This window comes from Canis lupus, chromosome 11 (genome assembly GCF_003254725.2).
Source record: "Canis lupus dingo isolate Sandy chromosome 11, ASM325472v2, whole genome shotgun sequence".
NCBI lineage: Eukaryota > Metazoa > Chordata > Mammalia > Carnivora > Canidae > Canis > Canis lupus.
Genome location: NC_064253.1, coordinates 2,215,067 through 2,240,608, shown reverse-complemented (window position 1 = coordinate 2,240,608; position 25,542 = coordinate 2,215,067). Strand labels below are relative to the sequence as shown.

The 25,542-nt window shown below is 43.8% G+C and overlaps 1 protein-coding gene across 5 annotated transcripts in view; it reads left to right on the top strand.

The window, feature by feature from the left end:
• RUFY1 (RUN and FYVE domain containing 1) overlaps positions 1 to 25,542 on the top strand; it is a 64,967-nt gene that overhangs the window by 21,522 nt on the left and 17,903 nt on the right. For all 5 annotated transcript variants that reach the window (XM_025446749.3, XM_025446753.3, XM_025446752.3 and 2 more), the window contains exons 6-11: positions 4,714 to 4,775; positions 7,917 to 7,982; positions 11,030 to 11,099; positions 13,478 to 13,579; positions 15,220 to 15,336; positions 17,526 to 17,693. In XM_025446749.3, the coding sequence (XP_025302534.1) occupies positions 4,714 to 4,775; positions 7,917 to 7,982; positions 11,030 to 11,099; positions 13,478 to 13,579; positions 15,220 to 15,336; positions 17,526 to 17,693 (585 nt within the window). The remainder of the gene's footprint in view (positions 1 to 4,713; positions 4,776 to 7,916; positions 7,983 to 11,029; positions 11,100 to 13,477; positions 13,580 to 15,219; positions 15,337 to 17,525; positions 17,694 to 25,542) is intronic.

Here is a 25,542-nt window from a genome sequence, read left to right as displayed (position 1 = left end):
CCTGTCATTTGTTTTGACATATTGTGAAATGGAAGTCTGGGTTTCTTTTATAGATAACCCAGTTTTCTCAATGTCATGTATCAAGTGCATTTTTCTACTAATTTGAAATTTTACCTTTATTATGTGTGAAGTATGCTCAATCCACTGAGGTTTATTTCTGGACTCAGAGGTCTAGTCCCTAAATCTCCTTATCCTATGCCAGTAACACAGTTGGTTTGTTTTTTAAGGTTTTATTTATTTATTTAAGAGACAGTATGAGCAGGGGGAAGGGCAGAGGGAGAAGCCAACTCTGCACTGAGCAGGGAGCCCGACGTGGGGCTCGATTCCAGGACCCCAGATTCACGACCTGAGCTGAAGGCAGTTGCTTAATGACTGAGCCACCCAGGTGCCCCCACAGTCAAGATTATTAGAGCCACATAGTCTTTCTCACTCCTGCCTACTTTGTTATACTTCCTTTTCACACATAGTTCAGTCTTGTCCATTCTGCCGTGTGAACTTGAACATCACTTTGTTATATTCCAAAATAAAAAATCAGTTGGGATTCTTACCAAATCACAGATGTGATTGAGCCCCCTGGTCTGAGGTTTGTTTTTTTTAATCCTGTACTGTTACTTACTGTTATTACCATTACTTAGAGACAATTTTGAGTAAACTTTTGAAGAGTCATCAGAAATGGGCAGCCCAGGTGGCTCAGCGGTTTAGCACCGCCTTCAGCCCAGGGCATAATGCTGGAGACCCGGGATCTAATCCCACGTCAGGCTCCCTGCATGGAGCTGCTTAAAATCTTTTAAGAAAAGAAAAAGAAAATGACAGTAGTAGGCTGTTTCGTTCATTTGGGTTTGTTTTTTTTTTAAGATTTTATTTATTTGAGAGAGAGAGAAAGAGTGCACAGAAGTGTGGGGAGGGGCAGAGCAAGAAGCAGGCTCCCCCCTGAGCAGGGAGCCTCAATTCCAGAGCCTCAAGGTCATGACTTGAGCCAAAGGCAGGTGTTTAACCAACTGAGCCACCCAGGTGCCCCACGTTTTTAGTTTTATTTTTTATTTATTTATTTTTAAAGATTTTATTTATTCATGAGTGACAGAGAGAGAGAGAGAGAGAGAGGCAAAGACACAGGCAGAGGGAGAAGCAGGCTCCATGCAGGGATCCCGACATGGGACTCAATCCTGGGTCTTCAGGATCACACCCTGGGCCAAGGCAGGTGCTCAACCACTGAGCCACCCAGGCATCCCGAAATGTCATATCTTTTAACCCATAAATATAATTGAATTCATTCATAGGTTTCCTATTGTGATATTACCCCTGCATTCCTAAAATAAACCCAAAGTGGCCATTGTGTGTTGTTGTTCTAGCATATGCCCAGATTTTACACTCCTTTTTCCCTTCATGGGTCAGAATTGTAATAATTGTAAAATAAGCTAGATAACATTGTTCTTTTCTTTGTTTTCTGTAACTGTTTATTAGAGCAGAGATTATTTTTTTCTTTCAAGGTTTTTTCCTGGTATGACCTCTTCAGCTTTATGCTTTTTTTGATCCTGGTTCTTGGACCACTTTAATTTTTTTACTTAGTTCTTGGTCAATGTTGGTTTCCTGTGTCTTAGGACAGTTTTTTAGTCATTTATATTTTTCCAGAAGTCATTTATTTCACTCAGATCTATTAGTTATATGACAGTATTCCCTTACAGCTTAAAGTCTCACTTTTCTCATTTGCAGTATTGTGCCCTTGCTAAATATTGATCATAACCTGATAGAGTTTTGTCTATTATGTTGGATTTGAAGGACCGACTCTTGCTTTTATTGATCAGTTCTGCTTTGGGAGAAGGGCTTTATTTGCTTTCTGATCATGAATGTCTACTTTGAGTGTTAACTCCCCCTTCTTTCTGTAGTTGAGGATTTTTTTGCAATTAAAAATGTATTTCAAAAAAAAAGTATCTCTTTTTTATTAAATTTTATTATTTAGTTTTTCTTTAAAGATCTTATTTTTAAGTAATCTCTATATCCAACATGGGGCTTGAACTCCCAACCCCAAGATCAAGAGCTGCCTGCTCCACCAACTGAGCCAGCCAGGTGCCTTTTATTTATTTTTATTATTTAATTTTATTGCAAAAGACATGCATGCTTGTTGAAAAAAAAAAAAAAGTTTATCAAGTGAAAAGTGGAATTCACACTGCCCCTATCAATCCCACTCGCCCCCATAGATAATGATAAAAACTGAGGGGAGAATCTTTCTAGAGACGTTTATGTTTTTTCTGTGCGTTTTTATTCATAGATTTCATTTCAGATTAAATCCTTTCTTGCCCCTATTTCTGGGTAAGGAAGGTACCAGCCAGGTAACCAGGAGCCATCACAGTCTCTCACAGCTGGGAGTTGACTGGGCCTTCTTGATGAAGAAGAACTCCATGATTACTGTCAGCTTGGTGGCTAGGGAAGCAATGGCTGAAGGCTTCCTGTTTTTCGGGGTTTTTTTTTTTTAAGATTTTATTTATTTATTCATGAGAGACACAGAGAGGCAGAGACACAGGCAGAGGGAAAAGTAGGCTCCCTAGGGGAGCCTGATGCAGGACTCAATCCCAGGACCTTGCGATCATGACCTGAGCCAAAGGGACATGCTCAACCACTAAGCCATGCAGGTGCCTCAAGGCTTCGTGTCTTGCTTGTATGTCTTCCCAGCTGAAAAAGTGGGACTGGAACAGCAGAGGCTTCTCAGGCACCTCTGTCCTCATGTGGTCTTCTCCACTTTCCACTTTCCCCTCACGTGGTGGCTCCAGGGTAGCCAGAATTCCTCCATGGAAGCCCAGAATTCCTCCAAGGAAGCCCAGAACTCCAAAGGCAAATGCCCCCCTAGGGAAAGCCAGGAAGAAGCTTGTGTTGCCTTCATTAATGTGGCAGCAGAAGCCACAGCATCATTTCTGCTGCTTTTTACTCAAGACGAACACTATAAAGCTGCTCAGGTTCAAGGGTAGGGAATATAGATTGGTAGGAGGTATAGCAGAGAAGTTGGAGAGACCATCAGCTGTGGCTCTGGCTTTAACATACATGGTGTTACTGTAGGGGTGCCTGGGTGGCTCTGTTGGTTGAATATTCGACTCTTGGTTTTGGTTCAGGTTATGATCTCAGGGTTGGGGGATTGAGCCCCGCCTAGGCTCCGTGCTCAGCACAGAGTCTGCTGGAGATTCTCCCTCTCCCTCTGCATCTCCCCCTGTGCTCATGCGTGCTCACACCCTCTCTCTCTCTAAAATAAATTTAAAAATCCTTTTTAGGGTGATGCCTGGGTGGCTCAGCAGTTGGGTGTTTGCCTTCAGCTCAGGGTGTGATCCTGGGGTCCCACACTGGGCTTCCTGCATGGAACCTGCTTCTCCCTCTGCCTATGTCTCTGCCTCTCTCTCTCTGTGTCTCTCATGAATAAGTAAAATATTTTTTTAAATTAACTAATTAAAAATAAAAATCCTTTTTTAAAAATGTGTTACTAGAAAGAGTTAATGCTGTACCTATCACTCTGAGGCTTACAACTTTCTCCTCGAGCTGGTTTTATGGCATTATACATCAATGTTCAGTGTTCTTTGTGCTCTGTGATGCAGCCTTTACAGGAGTGATAAGTAGCTCTCTAGTGATGGACCCAGTGTTCCCATTTTTCAAGGAGTGACTTCACTCTCACAGGAGTGGACGGTGGTGGTGGACCAGACTTTCATTCTCTCTCAAGTGCTTTATTTATTTCTGGACAGAGCCCTTGATGTTCTGATGGGAAGCATTTGGGTCGTCCCTCATTCTCCACAGCAGCACAGTTCTCCTGGAAAATGGGATGGGGATCATTTTACCCAGAGTATAGGGAAGGAAGGAGCAGAGTGTCAGTTAAGGTTACTTACCCCTTAGTCTAGCAATCCAGGCCTTTTTTTTTTTTTTAATTTATTCATGAGAGACACAGACTGAGAGGGAGAGGCAGAGACACACACAGGCAGAGGGAGAAGCAGGCTCCATGCAGGGAGCCCAATGTGGGACTTGATCCCGGGACTCCAGGATCACACCCTGGACTGAAGGTGGTGCTAAACCGCTGAGCCACCCAGGGATCCCCCCCGCCCTTTTTTTTAAATAACTTTGTACCCAAAGAACTTTGCTGATCTTTGTCAGCAACTTGATTGTTGAATAAATCCTGACAAGGATTAAATTGAATCCTTGTTAAGGATTAAATTAAATCATTAAATTAAATTAAATAAATCCTGACAAGGATTAAATTGAATCCTTGTTGAATAAATCCTGACAAGGATGAAATTTCAGAATATCCTCCTTAAATTCTGTTTTTGTTTTTGGGTTTTTTTTTTTAAGATTTTATTTATTTATTCATGAGCAACACAGACCAAGAGAGAGGCAGAGACACAGGCAGAGGGAGAAGCAGGCTCCATGCAGGGAGCCCGATGTGGGACTCGATCCCAGGTCTCCAGGATCATGCCCCGGGCTTCAGGCGGTGCCAAACCACTGCGCCACCGGGGCTGTCCTAAATTCTGGTTTTTAATAAGTTTTTCTTCTAGAAGGTATTTGGGTTATTTTTCTCTTGGTTTTCTCTTGGTTCAGTTGATTGCTATTTTGTTGAGCTGAATAGCTCAACTAAATGTTTGCACAAAAGAGACAGGAATGTAAATGGCCTGAATTTTAAAGATGTAAGTTTTGTGGAAAACAGGGAAAATTTCTTTTATTTAAACTTGTACATTTTATGTCAACCAGGTTGGAGTGATTGATTTTTCCCTCTACCTTAAGGATGTGCAGGATCTTGATGGTGGCAAAGAGTAAGTACTGCACTGCAGGCTGCTGCTCTTTCCATTTTTAATGAAATTCTGGCAAAGAACGCTACATTTGTTTTGTTTGACGTTTTCATTTTCATCAGGCATTTTGAGTTACAGCGGTAATACATTAGCATTCCCATATGCAAGGGATTGAGCTTTGCTGAATAGACTGGACAAGTGAAATGTCCCCGTTTACACTGCCCCCATCCCCCCAGGTCAATCCCAGGCTGGCTCCTCCCTAAGAGGAGGCTGCTAGTGTCTCCTCCCACAGCTTTTCTAAATGCCTTGCAGGTATATATTTGTCGGCAGTATAATTTGCCTATGGTTTACATATATAAATATATAATGAATATAAATAGGGTGGTACTATTATGTATACATAATAAGTTGCCTTTAGAGTTGTTCTTTGTTTTTTGTTTTTTTTTTTTTTTTTTTAAATCTTTTATTTTTTTTTTTTTAATTTTTATTTATTATTTATGATAGTTACAGAGAGAGAGAGAGGCAGAGACACAGGCAGAGGGAGAAGCAGGCTCCATGCACCGGGAGCCCGATGTGGGATTCGATCCCGGGTCTCCAGAATCGCGCCCTGGGCCAAAGGCAGGCGCCAAACCGCTGCGCCACCCAGGGATCCCTAGAGTTGTTCTTTGATCCTGGTGTGTCTTGGATATCTCTTCATACCACGTGTAGCTCTCCCTCATGTTTGTTAATAAGAGCCTCTGCTTTTTTTTTTTTTTTTTTTTAAGATTTTATTTGAGAGAGAGTGCACAAGTGGGAGCAAGGATCAGAGGGAGAGGGAGAAGCAAATTCCCTGATAAGCAGGGAGCCCAGCATGAGGCTCGATCCCAGGACCCTGGGATCATGACCTGAGCCAAAGGCAGACACTTAACCAACTGAGCCACCCAGATACCCCAAGAGCATTCTTTTTAAAGGAGCTATTCTGGGGAAAAAGAAAAGTGAACAAAGCAAGCTATGTGTATAACATGCTATCATTTGTGTTATGATAAAGAATATATATCCATATTTGTATGTTGTACTTCCATACTCATGGACATTTTCTAGATTAGCATATAGACCTGTCAACAGTGGCTATCTGGTGGGGAAGAGGCTGGGAAGCAGGCATGGGAGGGAGTTTCCCTGTAAGTCCTTGGGTTGTATTTAAATATTTTACCACATGCATCTATTACCTGTCTTTTAAATGTCTTCTGATAAGGATTCTCATGGTCTTGGTACCCTAGCACCATGCCTTATCTGGCAGTGAGAATCCCATTAATGTTTCAGGTGTCTTGAGTTTGAGGATTCACCCACTTGAACCTTAAGCAAAAATACATTCTGGGGGCACCTGGCTGGCTCAGTCGGTAGAGCATGTGACTCTTGATCCTGGTGTGAGTTAGAGCCCCACGTTGGTGTAAAAGATTACTTAAAAATAAAAATTAAAAAAATATATACATATATAGTCTTAATGTAAAGAAATGGAAATAAACATTATCAACCAATAAGAGAATAATTGAATGAATTATGGAACATTCAAAGTATTCCATTCTGTGATATATTATGTAGACAGAAAGAACAAATTTGACCTCCTGGGTATAGTAGACTTACAGGGATTTCCCCAATGTATAATCGAGTGAGAAGAGTGATGCTTTCCTTGAGTGATGCTGAGAAGTGTATACAGTTGACTCTTTTTTTTTTTTTTAAGAGATTTTATTTATTCATGAGAGAGAGAGAGAGGCAGAAACACAGGCAGAGGGAGAAGCAGGCTCCATGCAGGGAGCCCAATGTGGGACTTGATCCCAGGTCTCCAGGATCACGCCCTGGGCTGAAGGTGGTGCTAAACCGCTGAGCCACCCAGGCTTCCCTATACAGTTGACTCCTGAACAACACAGGTTTAACCTGCACAAACTCACTTATACACAGATTTTTTTCAGTAAGTACAGTACTATTAAATGCGTTTTCCTTATGATTTTCTCTTTTTTTTTTTAAGATTTATTTATTTATTTTAGAGGAGGGACAGAAGGAGAGGGAGAGAAAGAACCTCAGGTTGACTCTGTGCTGAAAGTGGAGCCTGCTATGGGGCTCCATCTCAAAAATCAGAGATCAGACCTGAGACAAAACCAAGAGTCGGCCACGTATCTGATTGTACCATCCAGGCACCCCTCCACTTAAGATTTTCTTAATAGCATTTTCTTTGGCTTATTTCATCATAAGGCTGTGGTATAATACACATAACATGCAAAATTGTTAATTGATTACATAATTGGTAAGGCTTCCAGTCGATAGTAGGCTATTAGTAGTTAAGTTTTTGAGGAATCAAAAGTTATATGCAGACTTTCTACGGCTCAGGGATTGGCATCCCTAACCCCTGCATTTTTAAAGGGTCACCTGTGTATCATCTTTGTAAACAAACCTAAGAAATTCCTGATAAATTTTTTATGTTTCAGTTACATATCTGTATAGATAATACAGTCATTGTGATCCTATGCATATAGGCTCAACAGACTACTAAGGTGGGTTACCCTGCAGAGCTACGTGAAGGGCAGAACAGATAAAAGAAAAATTTGACCATGCTGAATAATTCAGCACCTGTGTAGAATGAACCCCCGTGTGTACATACTGAAATTGGAAGTGGAAAAGAGCCTAACTTTAAAATGTTAAATAAAGCCTTTAAAAAAAAAAAAAAAAAACCAGACTGGTCAGCTTTATGTTTTGAAAAGCCTCTGTTCTCTTTGGAGCCATCCTCTTTCCATTCAACATGACAAAGGCTGCTTCATCTGCCACCTCAAGGGAGGGCCATTTGCACCTGACCAGGGGTGTTTGCACCTTGTGGTGGTGTTTGCACCTTGTGTTCCAGATGGCTTTCTCCTGGGCCGGGTTGTGGTGGGGGTGGTCTGCAGGAGGAGGCCTGTTGATGGTTCTGCATCCCCCAAGGCCCTAGCTGCTAGGCCCGCCCTACCTGCACCTTGCCCAGCTTTGCTCTCCATACACTCCTGGATGGGGACCAGGCATATGTTATTGCTGAGGTCCGATTGTCCCTTGGTTTCTTGATGACACTGGTACTTCCTCAAGTTGACTGGCATGTTGGGGATGGTAATAAAGTATTAGCCGTGAGTAAAAGGAATTTCTCTCTTCTTGTGCTCTTTTTAAAAGGCATGAAAGGATTACTGATGTCCTTGATCAGAAAAATTATGTGGAAGAACTTAACCGTCACTTAAGGTAGGACTCACTCCTTCTTCCAACGTTACAGTTCATTCTCGATGCCCGTGTGCTATTTCAGGGAGCATTTGTGACTTGCCGTATGTTCATAACAGACTCTGTCTCCAGACTAAGAGGAACGGTTATGCTGTGCTCGTGGTTGCAGACTGGAGAAATATGATTTCTTGACCAAGGAGTTTTGGAAATTCTTTGGTTCTTTGTTTGCTGCAGGTAGAGACAGTGTAGAAAGCAACCAGACTAAACCTGTACTCTATACTCCTCAGCCCCCTAGTTGGAAGTCACTGCCACGGGAAGCACTGTTCCCACTGGGAATCAACACACATCCCTCTGGGGTGCCTGGGGCAGGATAATAGGGCTGAAAACCCACCGGGATAGACCTTTGGTGACAATTCAGGAGCAAGTAGCAGACATCTATGCCTTGATTTTTCATTTTAATTGGAAAGCCACTGCTGTGTTTCATGAAACTAGCGGCCGGCAGCAGTGTTGGTGGAGTGGGCAGAGATTCTCAGGCAAATGTGTTTGGGAGACCCATTGCCTTCTTCAGCAAGGAGTCCCCTCAGAGAGTGTGCTGTGGGCATCAGCCCTGCTCCTCGGGAGCTGCTCCCCTGGCCCCAAGTGCCAGCCAAACAGCCAAAGGAGCCAGCATGCCATAGAACATGCCTGCGGAAGGCTGCTCCAAGAGCTCCTTAGGTGTGATGTTGGCAGTTGCTGTGAAAGATTCTTGATAGGTCCTTCATTGATTGTTTTTCTGAGGAACAGATGTCAGATTTTATCGAAGGTCCCTTAGCATTATTAGTGTAATCATGACTTTTATCCCTTAATTTGTTGATGGGATGTATCTGATTAGTAGATATTTTCATACTGACCCATTTCTGTATCATGGGCATAAACTCTACTTGATCGTAGTTTTAGTAATCATTTTTTTTTATTTGTATTTATTTATGATAGGCACACAGTGAGAGAGAGAGAGGCAGAGACACAGGCAGAGGGAGAAGCAGGCTCCATGCACCGGGAGCCTGACGTGGGACTTGATCCTGGGTCTCCAGGATCGCGCCCTGGGCCAAAGGCAGGCGCTAAACCGCTGCGCCACCCAGGGATCCCCATTTTTTTTAATATGTAAACTGACCTAACTGTTCTGTAGTTTTTCCCCTCTGGCATGGTGTCAGAGTTATGCAGCTTCACAGAATGAATTAGGAAGAGCTTCTGGTTTGTGGGCATTATTTGCTCCTTGAAAATATGAAGATGGGGGTGCCCAGCCAGCTCAGTCAGGGGAAGCAGGTGACTCTTGATCTCAGGAACATGAGTTTGAGCCCCATGTTGGGCATAAAGATAACTTTTAAAAACAAAATTTACTTTTTTTTAACAGAAAACATGAAATGCAAAACATTTATTGAGGCAGTACTTTGCCAGGTTTTCAGTTTTTCCTAAGTTGTTTGTTTATCGAGGTCTCTTTCTCCTGAAGATAGGTCTTTTTTGATTTTTCTAAGAAAAATATAAATTTTAGTGACATTTTCTAAGTTATATAGTTGAAATAGAACTGAAATTGTATATTTTTAAAACTGGTAATTATCAGGGTGCCCAGGTGGCTTAGTTAAGCAGCCAACTCTTTTTTTTTTTTTTTTTTTAAGATTTTATTTGTTTCTTCATAAAAGATAGAGAGAGAGAGAGGCAGAGACACAGGCAGAGGGAGAAGCAGCTCCATGCAGGGAGCCCAACATGGGACTCGATCCCGGGTCTCCAGAATCACACCCTGGGCTGAAGGCGGCGCCAAACTGCCAAGCCACACGGGCTGCCCTCAGCAGCGAACTCTTGATCTCGACTCAGAGGTCTTGATCTCAGGATCATGAGTTCAAGCCCCAGGTTGGGCTCCACACTGGGTGTGGCATCTACTTTAAAAAAAAACAAAAACAAAAACCTTGTTATTCCCTCCATATCTTTTGTTTGTGTTCCTCTTTCATTTTGTGTCATTGTGTTTTAATTTCCCCCGCCCCAATGCTTGAACCTTGATTCACTAGCCTTACCAGGTTTCTTTCTTTACACACCCCCCTGGCAAAAGGCACCAGTTTGGGGCAGTAGAGCCCTTTTACCTAAAAGTATAGGCTCTGGAGTCAGACCACCTGGGTTCACATTCTTGTGCCCCTCCAGACAGAGAGATATGGACATGAGTGAGTTTTCCACTGTAAATTCGTGTTTCCTTATCTGTGAAATAGGCAGCAATAAGATTTACTCACAGAATTGGAATCATGGGGAGGGTCACATGAATTGATGCATTTGAAGTGGTTAGAACAAACAGGGCCTGGCACGTCATCCAAAAAGTAAGTTCTGCTCATTATTGTTGCCATTACTTTTATTATGAGATTACATTTGTTTGACATGTTTTTGAGTAGGAAAATAGTACAGATGGCTTAAAGAATATTTGAAAAATGAGGCAAAGTATAAAAAGATTTAAAAACCACCTTCAATCCTACAACCCCAGAGTACCAATGTCTTGTTATGGATATTGATTTAGATATGTGACTGCCAGCACATTTTTTGTTCCCATCTATTGTGTTAGGAGGGGAAAAACTATTTTCTTTCTAGTTGGCTAAAAATGAAATGGGTAGCATTTTTTAAAGATTTATTTATTTAATGAATAAATTAAATTTATTTAATTTATAAATTAATAAAAATTAATTTATAATTAATTTTGTGGGGGGAGGGGCAGAGTGAGAGGAAGAAGCAGACTCCCCACTGTGGGGGGAGCCTGATGTGGGCTCGATCCCAAGACCCTGAGATCATGACCTAAGCTGAAGGCAGAGACTTAACCACCTGAGCCACCCAGGCATCCCTGGATAGCATATTTCAGGGGAAAGACTTTGAGAGCTTTTCAGTAAATGTGTCCACACGCGCACACACACATGTGTTTAGAATTCTCCTCTCTTGGTTCGTTGGAGATCCTCAGCTCTATATCCATCCCATGCAGGAGACCTAGGAATCCGTCCTCCTCATTCTCAGGCTGGGGAGATGGCCTTTAGAAGCTCAGTTACTTAATGTGTTGCTTTCTCTAGCTGCACCGTTGGGGATCTTCAAAGCAAGATTGATGGCTTGGAAAAGACAAATTCAAAACTTCAAGAAGAGGTTTGTAACTTACTGAAGTTCATAGAACAGAATGGCCCAAGCTGAAGAGCAATGGTGTGACTGAGGTGTCGGACTAGAGCCGCTCGCCGATCGGAGTGGGAATTGCTGAGCTTGGGTTGAGCGGCACAGGGCGGGGGGGTCATGGGTTCTCAGAGTGCTGTGTCCTCAGGGTGTCTGTGTTTCACCCTGTCCAGGGCTTCCCTCGAGCCAGTTCTAAGTGACTTAGGTTTCAGCACCTCCCAGGGGACCCGGGGAAGACCAGGCCTCCTCGGGAAAGCCCAGCTTCTGTGCTGAATGTGCTTTTCTCTTCCTCTTTACCCACCTTCCTCTGATATAGTCTGTCCCCCTGCTGCCCAGAAGGCACAGACTCTGTTATGAGGTAAAAGTCACCCTTGCCCACCCCTTCTGTGTTTCGGCCTCTCAGGAGCATGGAACCAGTCTCCCCACAGTGTGGTCTTTCTCTGCTTTCTCACTAGGAAGAGAGAGAATGAAAGGACAGGAAGAAGGAGGGCTGAGGCCCAGGAAGAAAGCTTGCTGCCCGCTGCCCGGCAGTCTCCTTGGTGGACACATCTTGTCTCCTGTTAGCAGGAGGGGGGTTGCTCAGCCTTTCTGAGGCTTTCCACAGGTAGCGGTCCCTGGCTGCTCGGGCCTCCCCACCAGGTCTCCCTGGGGAGGAAGAGGGCTGTGACAGGGGCCAGGATGTGACCCCCCACCTCAGTGTGGAAGCAGGTTATGGCCAAAGGAGAAACACAGAGCATGTCTTTGTATGGAGAGCCCAGCTGAAGGCTTACTCTGAACTGACTGCTCTCCCCCCGGGGCCAGGCCTGAAGAGCTTTAATGAGAGGAGCTCAGATTTGTGTGAGGAGAAAGCATTCACAGATGAACTTCACGGGAGCAGCTTCACCACACTTAGAATCAGAGGCCCTGAGATTCCTTTGGGTGGGTGGGCCTCTGGGCCTCAGTTTAGGTAGGCAGGTCTTTGGGCCTCAAGGTTCTCATCTCCAGATCTGATGATAACCCATACCTTCCAATGTCCTTGTAAAAGTTAACACTGTGTTATATAAATGTGCCTAATACAACACTTGGCGTGTGCAGACATTAGTTAGTTGATTTTAGAACAAACATTGATTCTTTGTTCTCCCTGGTGAGGTGGCATACTTTCAAGGAAGGTCTCATTTAGCTTTAGAAACTAGACAACCAGGTTATTTTTTTCTTCAAAGGCCAACAGTTGGAAGAGAAAACATGCTTTAGAGAAACGTCCCTCTCTCCAGGGTGTGTTCTCTCAGTCTTCAGGGAGCGGAACAGGAGTTAGCATATGGCTTTCGCCTGCCTCTTCCCTTGTGGCAGCTAGCAACTCCTAAAGCCTTCAGGTTTCTTACTTGAGCACAATAGTTTGTGTTGAAAGACCCCAGTTATGGGTCCTGAGTCTGCTTGGACTTAGATGCTGGTGACAAAGAGGAGCAAGGAGTTCAGGGCTCCAGGGCCTCTCTCCCTGAGTGATGCCAGGAGCACAGGCCAAGTTCTCATCTTCTTGCCCCTTCCCCAGCCTGCCCCTCTCTCCAGGCTGTGTGTAGAAGCTGGAGAAGGAGAGGCAGGCAGGTGTGGTCACACATCTCTGGCCGCCTCTCCTGAGAGCCTCCCCCTTTGCGGGTCTGTAAGGCATCCTGTTTGTACACACTTTGCCAGAAAATAGAGTGACTCCTTTGGGGACAGGAAGAGGACTTTCGAGCGCCCGTCCTCAATGGTTTGGTTGTGATTCCTCCCTCCAGAAGGTTTTTACTCTCCCTTTACTGATAAAATATCTCTTTGCTTATCAGCTAGGAAAACTGAAAAGAATGAAGACTCCGGGGGGAAAAAAAGCCCATAATCCCTCTGCTAAGCAAGAGCTGCTGTCGTCATTGGCGTTTATATAATCCCCAGCTTCTCCTAAGCATTTTTAACATAGGGTGATTTTTTAATTAGAAGTGAGAACATTAAAAAAAAAAAAAAAAGAAGAAGTGAGAACATTCTATATGACCCACTTTTTTACCTCTGTTGATATTATGCCCTGAGTATGTTCTCAAGTCATTTGAATCCTTTGCAAACATTTTACTCACTACATGTCTGTTTGATGCTCCTACTGTCATTAATTAAACAGTCTCTCCAGTATTGGACATGCAAGTGCCTATCATTGTGTCCATACATTTTGCCCATGTTAACTAGTTTGCTCTCATTTTTTTTTTAATGTGAATGTATTTCCTATTCAAAATAAAATAAAAAACAAAATAGCAAATAATGCAGAAATCCATCGCCAGTTGTGAAGATGCCAAACATCAGCTTTTAATTTGAACAGTAAGATGAATTTTGATGTTAAGGAACATAAAATCTTTCTTTATCAGCTTTCAGCTGCAACAGACCGGATTTGTTCACTTCAAGAAGAGCAGCAACAATTAAGAGAACAAAATGAGTTAATTCGTGAAAGAAGTGAGAAGAGCGTGGAGGTGAGATGCTGGCCTCACTAGGGCGTCCTTGTTTGGGGCGTCTTTGCCCTCTCACCCCACCTGCAGGCCACCTGGACCACCACTCCCTCACCTCTGGGCCTTTGCACTTGAAACCTCTGCTCACAGGCTGGCCCTCTGTGATGCCACCCCTGGTGCCCATCTGTAGGCCGGGGCCCCCTGCCCCTACTCACATAGCTCTTTGTGCCTCCCTCTGTTAGAGAAATCCACCCAGTGCTAAAGATCATGCCGGATAAGTGAAAATCCATGCTGAATGATGCACTGAATGGAGGCCTTTCCCCACTAAGTACTACTCTGCTTTAAAGAAAATTAAATATAAATTATTTTCCAAACCTAACTATTCAAAAGTCTATTGGCTTGCTTTTATCCTTCGAGTTCAAATTTTTTTTTTTTTAAAGATTTTATTTATTTATTCATGAGAGACAGAGAGAGAGAGGCAGAGACACAGGCAGAGGGAGAAGCAGGCTTCATGCAGGGAGCCTGAGGTGGGTCTCCAGGATCACACCCTGGGCTGAAGGTGACACTAAACCGCTGAGCCACCGGGGCTGCCCCAAAGATATTTTTGAAATAGCCTTTAGCCTTTCTCTATTATGCTTAAAAAACAGGGGCACCTGGGTGGCTCAGTGGTTGAGCATCTGCCTTAGTAGGCTCAGGTCATGATCTCGGGGTCCTGGGTGTGAGTCCCACACCAGGCTGCCCGCAGGAAGCCTGCTTTTCCCTCTGCCTGTGTCTGCCTCTCTCTGTGTGTCTCTCGTGAATAAATAAAATCTTTTTTTAAAGAGTAGAAATTATCCTACATCTTTAAAAATTGTGGCATATTTTTTAATGTTCCTTTTTTCTTTTAAATAGGCTCTATGCGGGATCCCCGGGTGGCGCAGCGGTTTGGCGCCTGCCTTTGGCCCAGGGCACGATCCTGGAGACCCAGGATCGAATCCCACGTCGGGCTCCCGGTGCATGGAGCCTGCTTCTCCCTCTGCCTGTGTCTCTGCCTCTCTCTCTCTCTCTCTGTGGCTATCATAAATAAATAAAAATTTAAAAAATATATATATATATAAAAAAAATAGGCTCTATGCCCAACCTAGGGCTTTGAACTCATGACCCTGAGATGAAGGGTCACAAACTTTACCGACTGAGCCAATCAGACATCCTTAGGGTGTATTTTAAAATATTTTGTAGTTAGGACACCTGGGTGGTCCCAGTCCTGGGATCCTGGGATCAAGTCCTGCATTGGGCTCACTGCTTGGTAGGGAGCCTGCTTCTCCCTCTGTGCCTCTCCCCCACTTGTGCGCATACTTTCTCTCTTTCTCTCTCAAATAAATGAAATCTTTATTTTTTTAAAAGAAACTGTTCCTTTTTTTGTTTAAGATTTTATTTATTCATGAGAGACCAAATAGAAAAAGAGGCAGAGACATAGGCAGAGGGAGAAGCAGGCTCCTTGCAGGGAGCCCGATGTGGGACTCGATCCCAAGACTCTGGGATCATGCCCTGAGCCAAAGGCAGGTGCTCAACCACTGAGCCACCCAGGCATCCCATAAATGAAATCTTTTAAAAAAAGTTAAATTCTTTGTAATTAGCTCACTTCCATAAGCAAACCATTCCTCTTGGCATTCTTTTTGATACAGATAACAAAGCAAGATACAAAAGTTGAGCTGGAGACCTACAAGCAAACTCGGCAAGGTCTGGATGAAATGTATAGTGACGTATGGAAGCAGCTGAAAGAGGAGAAGAAAGTCCGTTTGGTGAGTGTACAGGACTGAGCATCTTTAGAAGGAATTCCCCAGGAAGCCCGCCAGGTTCTTTGTCGGTACTTTTCACACACCTGCTTAGATCTGCTTTTTTTTTTTTTTTTTTTTAAGATTTTATTTATTTATTCATGAGAGAGAGAGAGAGAGGCAGAGACAGGCAGAGAGAGAAGCAGGCTTCATGCAGAGAGCCAGATGTGGGACTCTAACCCAGGACTCCAAGATCACGCCCTGGGCTGAAGGCAGACACTCAACTACTGAGCCACCCAGGCATCCCTAGATCTGCTTTTTAAAAACAAATGAATCTTTTATATAAATTTTTTCAAGGGTGAAAAAATATATTTACGGAGAATCAGATCGTCCCTTTAAAAAAAATTTGGGAGTGGGGCACCTGGATGGCTCACTCAGTTAAGTGTCTGCCTTAGATGTGGAGAAAAGGGAACCCTCATACACTGTTGGTGGGAATGTGAACTGGTGCAGCCACTCTGGAAAACTGTGTGGAGGTTCCTCAAACAGTTAAAAATATACCTGCCCTACGATCCAGCAATTGCACTGCTGGGGATTTACCCCAAAGATACAGATGCAGTGAAACGCCGGGACACCTGCACCCCGATGTTTATAGCAGCAATGGCCACGATAGCCAAACTGTGGAAGGAACCTCGGTGTCCAACGAAAGATGAATGGATAAAGAAGATGTGGTTTATGTATACAATGGAATATTCCTCAGCCATTAGAAACGACAAATACCCACCATTTGCTTCAACGTGGATGGAACTGGAGGGTATTATGCTGAGTGAAGTAAGCCAGTCGGAGAAGGACAAACATTATATGTTCTCATTCATTTGGGGAATATAAATAATAGTGAAAGGGAATATAAGGGAAGGGGGAAGAAATGTGTGGGAAATATCAGAAAGGGAGACAGAACGTAAAGACTGCTAACTCTGGGAAACGAACTAGGGGTGTTGGAAGGGGAGGAGGGTGGGGGGTGGGAGTGAATGGGTGACGGGCACTGGGGGTTATTCTGTATGTTAGTAAATTGAACACCAATAAAAAAAATTAAAAAAAAAAAAAAAGTGTCTGCCTTAGGCTCAGGTCATGATCCTGGAGTCCTGGGATAGAGCCCTACATCAGGCTCCCTGCTCGATGGGCAGACTGCTTCTTCCTCTCTGCCACTTGTACTCTCACCCACTCTTTCTCTCTCAAATAGATAAAATCTTTAAAAATAAAATATTTTTAAGGGCTTACTTAGTTTACCACGAAGTTCTGCATTTTTGCCAATTTTATCAGCCTTTGTCAGGGATCATCGTGAGATCAGAATCGTGATTGCTTTGCCAGTACACCTCCCTCAGTCACAGCCTCTGGTCTGTTTCTTTCCACTCAATCTATATGCCAGTGACCAGTGTTTTGTTTTTTTGTGTTCTTACAAGTAGGTTCCACGCGCATCGTGGGGCTTGAACTCACAACCCAGAGATCAAGACTCACAGGCGCCTTGATCTAGCTAGACGCCCCAGCCAGTGTTTTTTATTAGACCCAGCTCTTAGATATGCTTTGTTTCTTTGCTTCGTTGCACGAATGTGGAGACCTATGTCCTGAATTACCCAGGACAGAGCTGGTTCAACATGGTCACACCCTTATTGCCATAATCTAGCAACACAGTCCCAAAACTCCAACATTGCAGCGTTGCATTGTTGGGCAGACATTCTCTGAGACTGTGCATCCTGGTCTTCAGGTTTAAAGAACATTGTTGGTAGAACTCGAGGCTCAGAGTGCCACCTGCCAGCTTGCCTCTTTTTTTTTTTTTTTTTTTTGTAAGATTTTATTTATTCATGAGAGACAGACAGAGAGAGAGAGGCAGAGACACAGGCAGAGGGAGAAGCAGGCTCCATGCAGGGAGCCCAGTGTGGGACTTGATCCCGGGATCACGACCTGAGCCAAAGGCGAATGCTCAACCACTAATCCACCCAGGTGTCCCTGCCAGCTTTCTATTGACTGCTACAGAGCCAGTCACTATAAAATGAGAAAAAGAGAAAAATTTAATCCAGTTCTGTTCCAGACAGACTCTCCTAGATCTCCCTAACCTCTTCTGACTTGGGGTTTGTATTTCTGGCCTTGCCCAAGAGACACCTTAGAAAAACATATCTCTCTGTCTACTTCAATAACACTTGCCTTATTAATATGCTCTGAAGGAACTGGAAAAAGAACTGGAGTTACAGATTGGAATGAAGACAGAAATGGAAATTGCCATGAAGCTGCTAGAAAAGGACACCCACGAGAAACAGGACACCCTGGTTGCCCTCCGCCAGCAGCTGGAAGAAGTCAAAGCCATTAATTTACAGATGTTCCACAAAGTTCAGGTGGGAGTGGGCTGCGTGTCCATACCGCAGGCTGGCTTTCTGCTGCTTGTTGCATACTGCCTTTACGTCCATCCCCATTCTTTCTGCAGGAGAGAGGAGGACACCTCTGCGAGGTCTGGTCCCTAGGCCCTGTCGCACCTTCCTGCTCTTAGGTTATTTGAGCCTCCCAGTGGTCCCCAAGAAAAGTTTGTAACAGGGTGGGGGGCCTAAGGACAGGGTCAAACCCAGTGACTGTGTCAAGTGCCCGGACTGGCACAGCTAATACATAGGCCTGAAAATGGAACAATGTCTTCTGAATCCAAAGTTGAACCTGGCCTGTCTTTCCCTTCGCTGTCTCTATCATGTGTCTGCCCCAAGGAGATGGAGAAGCGGAATAAGGCGCCCTAGAAGTTAGTATTGCCTTCTCAGGCTTTGCCGTGACGTTCATCTAGCTGGGTCTCCAGCCTCGCAGCTGGCAGGTCGCCTCTCCTGTCATCTCCAAGGGATCATTCCACAGCTTGAAAGTAGCATCTGAGGTGGCAGAGCTTCCTTGCCCAGAAGCTACGGCAGTCCCTGGGATCATCCTCTGTCCTTCTCCAAACTTCTTTCTTGTTCTGAAGTTCTCTTTTCTGTTTTTAATGTTCAGACTGACCCACTTCCTCCTCCCTAGCTGTGCTCTGACTCTCCTGCATCTGTGTGAGAGAAGGCGTGAGGGCAGACACACGTGTTCTTTTGCCCTGCCTTTTTTAAACTGTTATATAACTGACATTATCATAATAGCAGCCGTGGAAATTAAAGCATAGGGAGAAAATGGGAAACAGTTTCACTGTGTTCCCTCCTGACACATTCTCTGTTTTAATCTGTGTTTTCTTCTGCTTTGGGCCAGTCTGTAAACTTAATATTAAATGCACGTCAGGGGAAACCATACCACTGTAATAACTTAGCAGACCCTAAAGTAGAGAGCATTCCAGACCAGCAGTCTTGTTCCTCATAGCTATGCAGGGACCCGGGTTCGTGGCAGCTCCAGCTGTCCAGGCCACTCTAGTGGGTGCCATTCTTGCCACCCGAAGGGGCGAGAAGAGCAAAAATCCAGAGCCAGGATTTCCTCCCAGACAACAGCAGAGAAGTTGGACACATCATTCCGTTCAATTGCACAGCCAAGGGCGAGGTAGCATGGCCAGGCGTGGCTGTGAGGGGGCCATGGGGCTGCCATGTCTGGGCTGCCAGCCAGAAAGGGGGTAACATCAGGGCTGGGAGACCTGGTTGTCACTATCACCATCAGCCCCACTGAGCTCCTGGAAGTCCCATCCAGTCCCAGAATCCTCACCATCCACAGCCCCTGGGTGACAGGCAGCACTCCCCATAGAGCCTGGGAGGCCTGTGTTCGAACCACAAGACGAACCATTTTCCTCATGTTAACCCATCCCACCCAGCATCAGACAGTAGAGCTGAAACAGGACTGCCTGTTTGCAAAGGGAAATGAGGGACACGCATGGCAGACCCCAGCCAGCTGTGGCCATCTTTGGGTTGGCTGGGGAGGAACCATGAAGGCTGCCCAGGGTACCGGGGGCTCCATTTGTTGGCACATCTGGCTCCCCTTCCTCTGTTGGCTGAAGAACTAGTCAGCCCACCTCTGGCCCCTGAGAGGTCCACCATCTCCATGGCCCATTGGAAGTGGGCTCAGAAAAAAAAAAAAAAAGAAGTGGGCTCTCAGGGAGTGCAGCCTTCCCAGTGGCTGGCTGCTGTGTCTATCTGCTGGCCTGCAGTTGTCTTAAGGATCAAACAGTCACAGGATGTCTTCCGGCCCCACTTATGGTTTCTTTGCAATGCAGTCCCCTGAGTCATTGTCTCCGTCTGTTTCCCCTCATCTGGGTGTCAGTGAGCAGGTCATTGTCCCGTGTACCTGCCTCACTGCTTCACTCCATTAGTCCCTCCCTCCCTCCTATCAGTGGCCAGTGATCTGCAACAATAGGCCAAGGGGTGCTTTCCTTTCCTGTACCTCGGATCTCTACTGCAGGGTGTCCTGGGGCCTTCAGTGTTCACTTTGTGGTTTCTCTCACTCACTTCAGGGCACAGAAGTGGTGGCTTTGCTAACCTGTCATGCCCCTGCCCTTGGACTCTGCTCCTGTCCCACCTCTCTGCAAACCCTTCACTCATGGCCCCTGTCCAGACGGTAGGCCCTGCCACCCAGACCAGCTCTCTGGCTCTCTACAGCCACTGCCTCTGCAGCCCCCGCACACTTGGTGTGAATTCCAGGTTTGGGCAAGTGACACTTTTGCTAATTGTCTGCCATAATTAACAATGGTCACCGGCTCTTGGGCTTGTCACAGCTGCTTGGACGCTCCCAGCCCTGGACTGCTGAGTCAGTGCTGCGTACAGTACATTTCCTGGGGCAGCAGCACACCCCCCACCTTCCCTCTTATACGGCTGGGTTTCAGGGATAGGGGATTTGATATTGTCCCTCAGGTCAGGGTACACTATAATAAAACACTTCCTGTTTTATTTTATCCTCATGCCTACTCTCATCCTTATCCTTTTGGGCCCATATTCCACAATGTTTATTTTTTATGGGTATTTGTCATTCTAAAACACACATCATTTTGAGTATGTACGTTTTAATTTATATAGGTGGTATTGTGCATGGCTCTCATCTCACCTTTTTTCCCCTCAGAGCTACATGCGTCTTGGGTGTATCTGGTTTGGGCTTCAAAGTGGTTAGTCCTGGTATATGCATCACTGCCTCGCCCGTTCCCACTGCGACAATGTTCTGTTCCTGCCACTCCACTGGCACAAACCAACACTGGGGTACACATCCCCCCAGGGGGCTTGGGAGGGTCTCTCTAGCAGATAGAAAGTGGAGTGCCTGCCGGACAAACACTTCCTTTGTGTCCTTGGTTTGTGGAAGCCCAGTTGTGTTGCTTTCCAGGGGACTGCACCAGTACACACCGTCCCCTCCAGCCCTGTTTGGCCACATCTGTATTGTGAGCATGCTTGTTTTATATGCATTTGTCAGCCTAGTAAGTATTAGCGTCCCTTCATATGTTTGTTAGCCATTCATGTTTCCTGTTCTTGCTGGGTCATGTTTCTTGTCCTTGTTTCTTTTTTAAATTGAAGTATAGCTGACACTAGTTTCAGGCGTACAACATAGTGAATCGAGTTCTGTTACACAGTGCTCGTCACAATAAGTGCAGTCACCATCTGTTACCATATGACACAATTACATTGTTATTGACTATATTCCCTGCACTATATTTTTTTCTTTTTCTTTTTTTTTTTTTAAGATTTTATTTGTTTATTTATTCATGAGAGGCAGAGGGAAGAAGCAGGCTTCATGCAGGGAGCCCAACCTGGGACTCAATCCCAGGTCTCCAGGATCAGGCCCTGGGCTGAAGGTGGCGCTAAACCACTGAGCCACCCGGGCTGTCCCGGTCTCATTCTTTTCAAAGACTAATATTCCATTTTATATATGGACCATTTCTTCTATCCATTGATGAATGGACACTTGGACTGCTTCCACATCTTGTCCTTTGTAAAATAATGCTGCAGCGAATGTAGTGGTGCAGATATCTTTTTGAACTTGTGTTTTCTCCAATGAAATTACTGGATCATATAATATTTCTGTTTTTAAAGATTTTATTTATTCATGAGAGACACAGAGAGGCAGAGACATAGGCAAAGGGAGAAACAGGCTCCTCACAGGGAGCCTGATGTGGGACTCAATCCCGAACCCCAGGATCATGCCCTGGGCCAAAGGCAGATGCTCAACTGCTTGAGCCACCCAGGTGTCCCCTATTTTTAATTTTTTGAGGAATTTCCAGACTGTTTTTCACAGTAGCTGCACCAGTTTACAACCTGCCCCTGCCCACACAGAGCAGTGAGGCAGGCACAAGAACTGTGTTTAATAAATGAAGCAGTAAACTGTAGTCACCGACACATGGATTGAGGGGAAATAAACAGCAGATACAATGACTGAGGGGACTGTATCATCAAAGAAACCACGAGTCAGGCATGAAGAACATCTGTGACTGGTCCCGAATGCAACCTCCAGGCCAGCAAACAGATCATCAGAAAGCTGGTCTCCTCCTCCACCAGCACTTGTCATTTCTTGTCTTTTTAGCACTGGCTATTGTCCCCAGTGTCCAGTGACATCTCAGCGTGGTTTTGATTCTCATTTTCCTGATGGTTAGTAATGGTGGGCATCTTTTCACCTGCTGTTGGCCATGTGGATATCTTCTGTAAGAAAACGCCTGTTCGGGTATCTCTGTCCATTTTTAATCAGATTGGTTTTGTTCTTGTTTATCGTAGGAGTTCTTTGTATATTTTGGATACTAACTCCTTATCAGACAGAATTGCAAATATCTTCTCCCATTCAGTAGGTTGCTATTTTATTTTGTTGAATGGCTTCCTTCACTATGCAAAAACTTTGTAGTTTGATGTTATCCCAACAGTCTGTACTTTGTCTTTTGCCAGAAAAATATTGCAAAGGCCAGTGTGCCAAGAGATCACAATCTATGCTCTATGGTTTTAGGTCTCACATTTAAGTCTTTAATCCATTTTGTGATGTATGAAAGTCGTCCAGTTTCATTCTTTTGCATGTAGCTGTCCAGTTTTCCCAGCACTATTTGTTGAAGAGACGGTCTTTTCCCCATTATATGGTCTTGCCTCCTTTGTCGTAGATTAATTGACCATATGATTTACTCCTGGGCTCTCCTGTCCTGTTCCATCAATCTAGGTGTCTGTTTTCATTTGAGTACCATACTGTTTTGATTATTACAGCTTTGTAGTATAGTTTGAAATCTGGGATTGCAATGCCTCCAGCTTTATTCTTTCTCAAGATGCCTTTGGCTATTTGAGGTCCTTTGTAGTTCCATACAAATTTTAAGATTATTTGTTCTAGTTCTATGAAAAATACTGTTGGTATTTTGATAGGGATTGCATTGAATCTCTAGACTGCTTTGGGTAGTCTACAGATTCTGGATATTTTAACAATATTAATTCTTCCAATCTGTGAGCATGGTCTTTCTTTCTATAATCTTCAGTTTTTTTAATCTATATCTTACATTCTTCACAATATAGGTCTTTCATCTCCTTGGGGAAGTTTATTCCTATTGTATTATTTTTGATGCAATTGTAAATGGGGTGGTTTTTTAATTTTTCTTTGTGCTTGTTATTAGTATATAGAAATACAACTGATTTCTGTATATTAATTTTTTATCTGCAACCTTACTGAATTCATTTATCTGTTCTAACGGGTTTTTGGTGGAGTCTTTCAAGTTTTCTGTATAGAGTATCATGTATTTGCAAATAGTGTCCATTTTACTTCTTTCTTACCAACTTGGATGCCTTTTACTTCTTTTTCTTGTCTGACTACTCTGGCTGGGACTTCTAGTTCTTTGTTGAATAAAAGTGGGAAGAGTGGACATCCCTGTCTTGTTTCTGACCTTAAAGGAACCTCAGTGTTTCCCCACTGAGTCTGATGCTCAGCTGTGGTTCTGTCATTTATGGCTTTTATGATGTTGAGGTATGCTCCATCCAAACCCAGTTTGTGGGCAGCCCTGGTGGCGCAGCGGTTTAGCGCCACCTGTAGCCCAGGGTGTGATCCTGGAGACCTGGGATCAAGTCCCACGTCAGGCTCCCCGCATGGAGCCTGCTTCTCCCTCTGCCTGTGTCTCTGCCTCTCTCTATGAATAAATAAGTAGGGGCACCTGGGTGGCTCCAGTGGTTGTGCATCTGCCTTAGGCTCAGGTCATGATCCTGGGGTTCCGGGATCGAGTCCCACATCAGGCTCTCCACAGGGAGCCTGCTTCTCCCTCTGCCTATCTCTCTGCCTCTTTCTCTCTTTCTCTTTCTCTCTCTCTCTCTCTCTCTCATAAATAAAATCTTGAAAAATAAATAAATAAATAAATAAAATCTTTAAAATAAAAAAAGAGATGGAATAAACCCAGTTTGTGGAGAGTTCTTACCACGAATGGATATTACATGATATTATATTTTGTGAAATATTTTTCCTGCATCTATGAAGATGATCGTATGGTTTTTACCCGTCATTTTGTTAATATGTTGTATCACGATTGATTTACAGATATCAGGCAAGCTCTGCATCCTGAAATAAATCCCACTTGAGTGTGGCAAGTATTCCTTCTAATAGCTCGGTGCATTCAGTTCACCAATATTTGAAGGATGTTTGCATCTGTATTTATCAGAGATGTTGACCTATAGTACCTCTGTTCTGGTTTTGGTATCAGGGCACTGCTGGCCTGATAGAATGACTTTGGAAGTTTTCTTTCCTCTACTGTTTTTTGGAAGAGTTTGAGAAGATTAAGCATTAACTCTGTTTAAATAACTATTTGGTAGAATTCCCCTGTGAAGTCATCTTGTCCTGGACTTTTGTTTGTTGGGAGTTTTTTTTTATTACAGATTCAGTTTCACCACTTTGAAACTGGTTATTTCTTCCTGATTCATTCTTAGACAATCATAAGTTTCTTAGAATCCATTTACTTTATTCACAAGAGACACAGAGAGAGGCAGAAACATAGGCAGAAGGAGAAGCAGGCTCCTTACAAGGAGCCTGATGTGGGACTCAGTCCCCGAACTGGGATCATATCCTGAGCCAAAGGCAGAGCTCAACCACTGAGCCACCCAGGCCTCCCTCTTACAGTCCTTTGTATTTCTGTGCTGTTAGTTGTTACTTTTCTTCTTTCATTTCTGAATTTATTTATTTATTTGAGCCCACTCTCTTTTTCTCATTGAGTCTGGGTAAAAGTTGATCAGTTTTATCTTTTCAAACAACTGGCTCTTGGTTTCATGTGATCTTTTCTATTGTTTTTTTAGTCTCTGTTTCACTATATCCACTCTTAATTATTTCCTCCTTGTACTGACTTTGGGCTTTTGCTCTTCTTCTAGTTGCTTTATGTATAAGGTTAGATTGTTGGTTTTGAGATTTTTCCTTTTTTCTCGAGGGAGGCTTTTATCACTATAAACATCCTTCTTAGAACTGCTTTTGCTGCATCCCAAAGGTTTTGGACCATTGTGTTTCCACTTTCATTTGTCTCCAGGTACTTTTTTAAATTTCTCCATTGATTTCTTAGTTGACCAATTTGTTAGTAGCATGTTTAGCCTCCACATGTTTGTGTTTCTTATGGGTTTTTTCCTGTAATTGATTTCAAGTTACATACTATTGTGGTGGAGAAAGATGCTTGGTATGATTTCAGACTCCTTACATTTATTGTGACTCCTTTTGTGGCCTAACATGTGATCTCTCCTGGCAAATGTCCCAAGTGCACTTGAAGAGAATGTGTATTCTGCTTTAGGATGGAATATTCTATATGTATCTGTTAAGTCCATCTACTCCAGTGTGTCACTCAAAGCTTCTGTTTCCCTATAGATTTTCTGCCTGGATGATCTATCCATTGATGTAAGTAGGGTGTTAAAGTCCCCAACTATTGTATTACTATCAGTCCTTTTTTTTTTTTTTTTTTTTAATCAGTCCTCTCTTAATGTTTGTTAACAGCTGCTCCTTGTAGTCGGTGTTCCCGTGTTGGGTTCACAGATATTTACAGTTGTTAGCTCATCTTGCTAGATTGATCCCTTTTTATCATTATGTAACGTTATTTTGTCTGAAATAGGTACTGCTACCCCAGTTTTTGGTTTGATTTGGGTTTTTTTACTTCCATTTGCATGCAGTATGTTTTTCTATCCCTTCCTTCACTTGCAATCTGTGTATGTTTTTAGGTCTGAAGGGAGTCTCTGGAAGACAACATGTAGATGGGTCTTGTTTTTTTTATCATTCGTCACCCTATGTCTTTTGATTGGAGCATATTTAGACCATATACACCTAAAGTTATTACTGATGGGGTGCCTGGATGGTTCA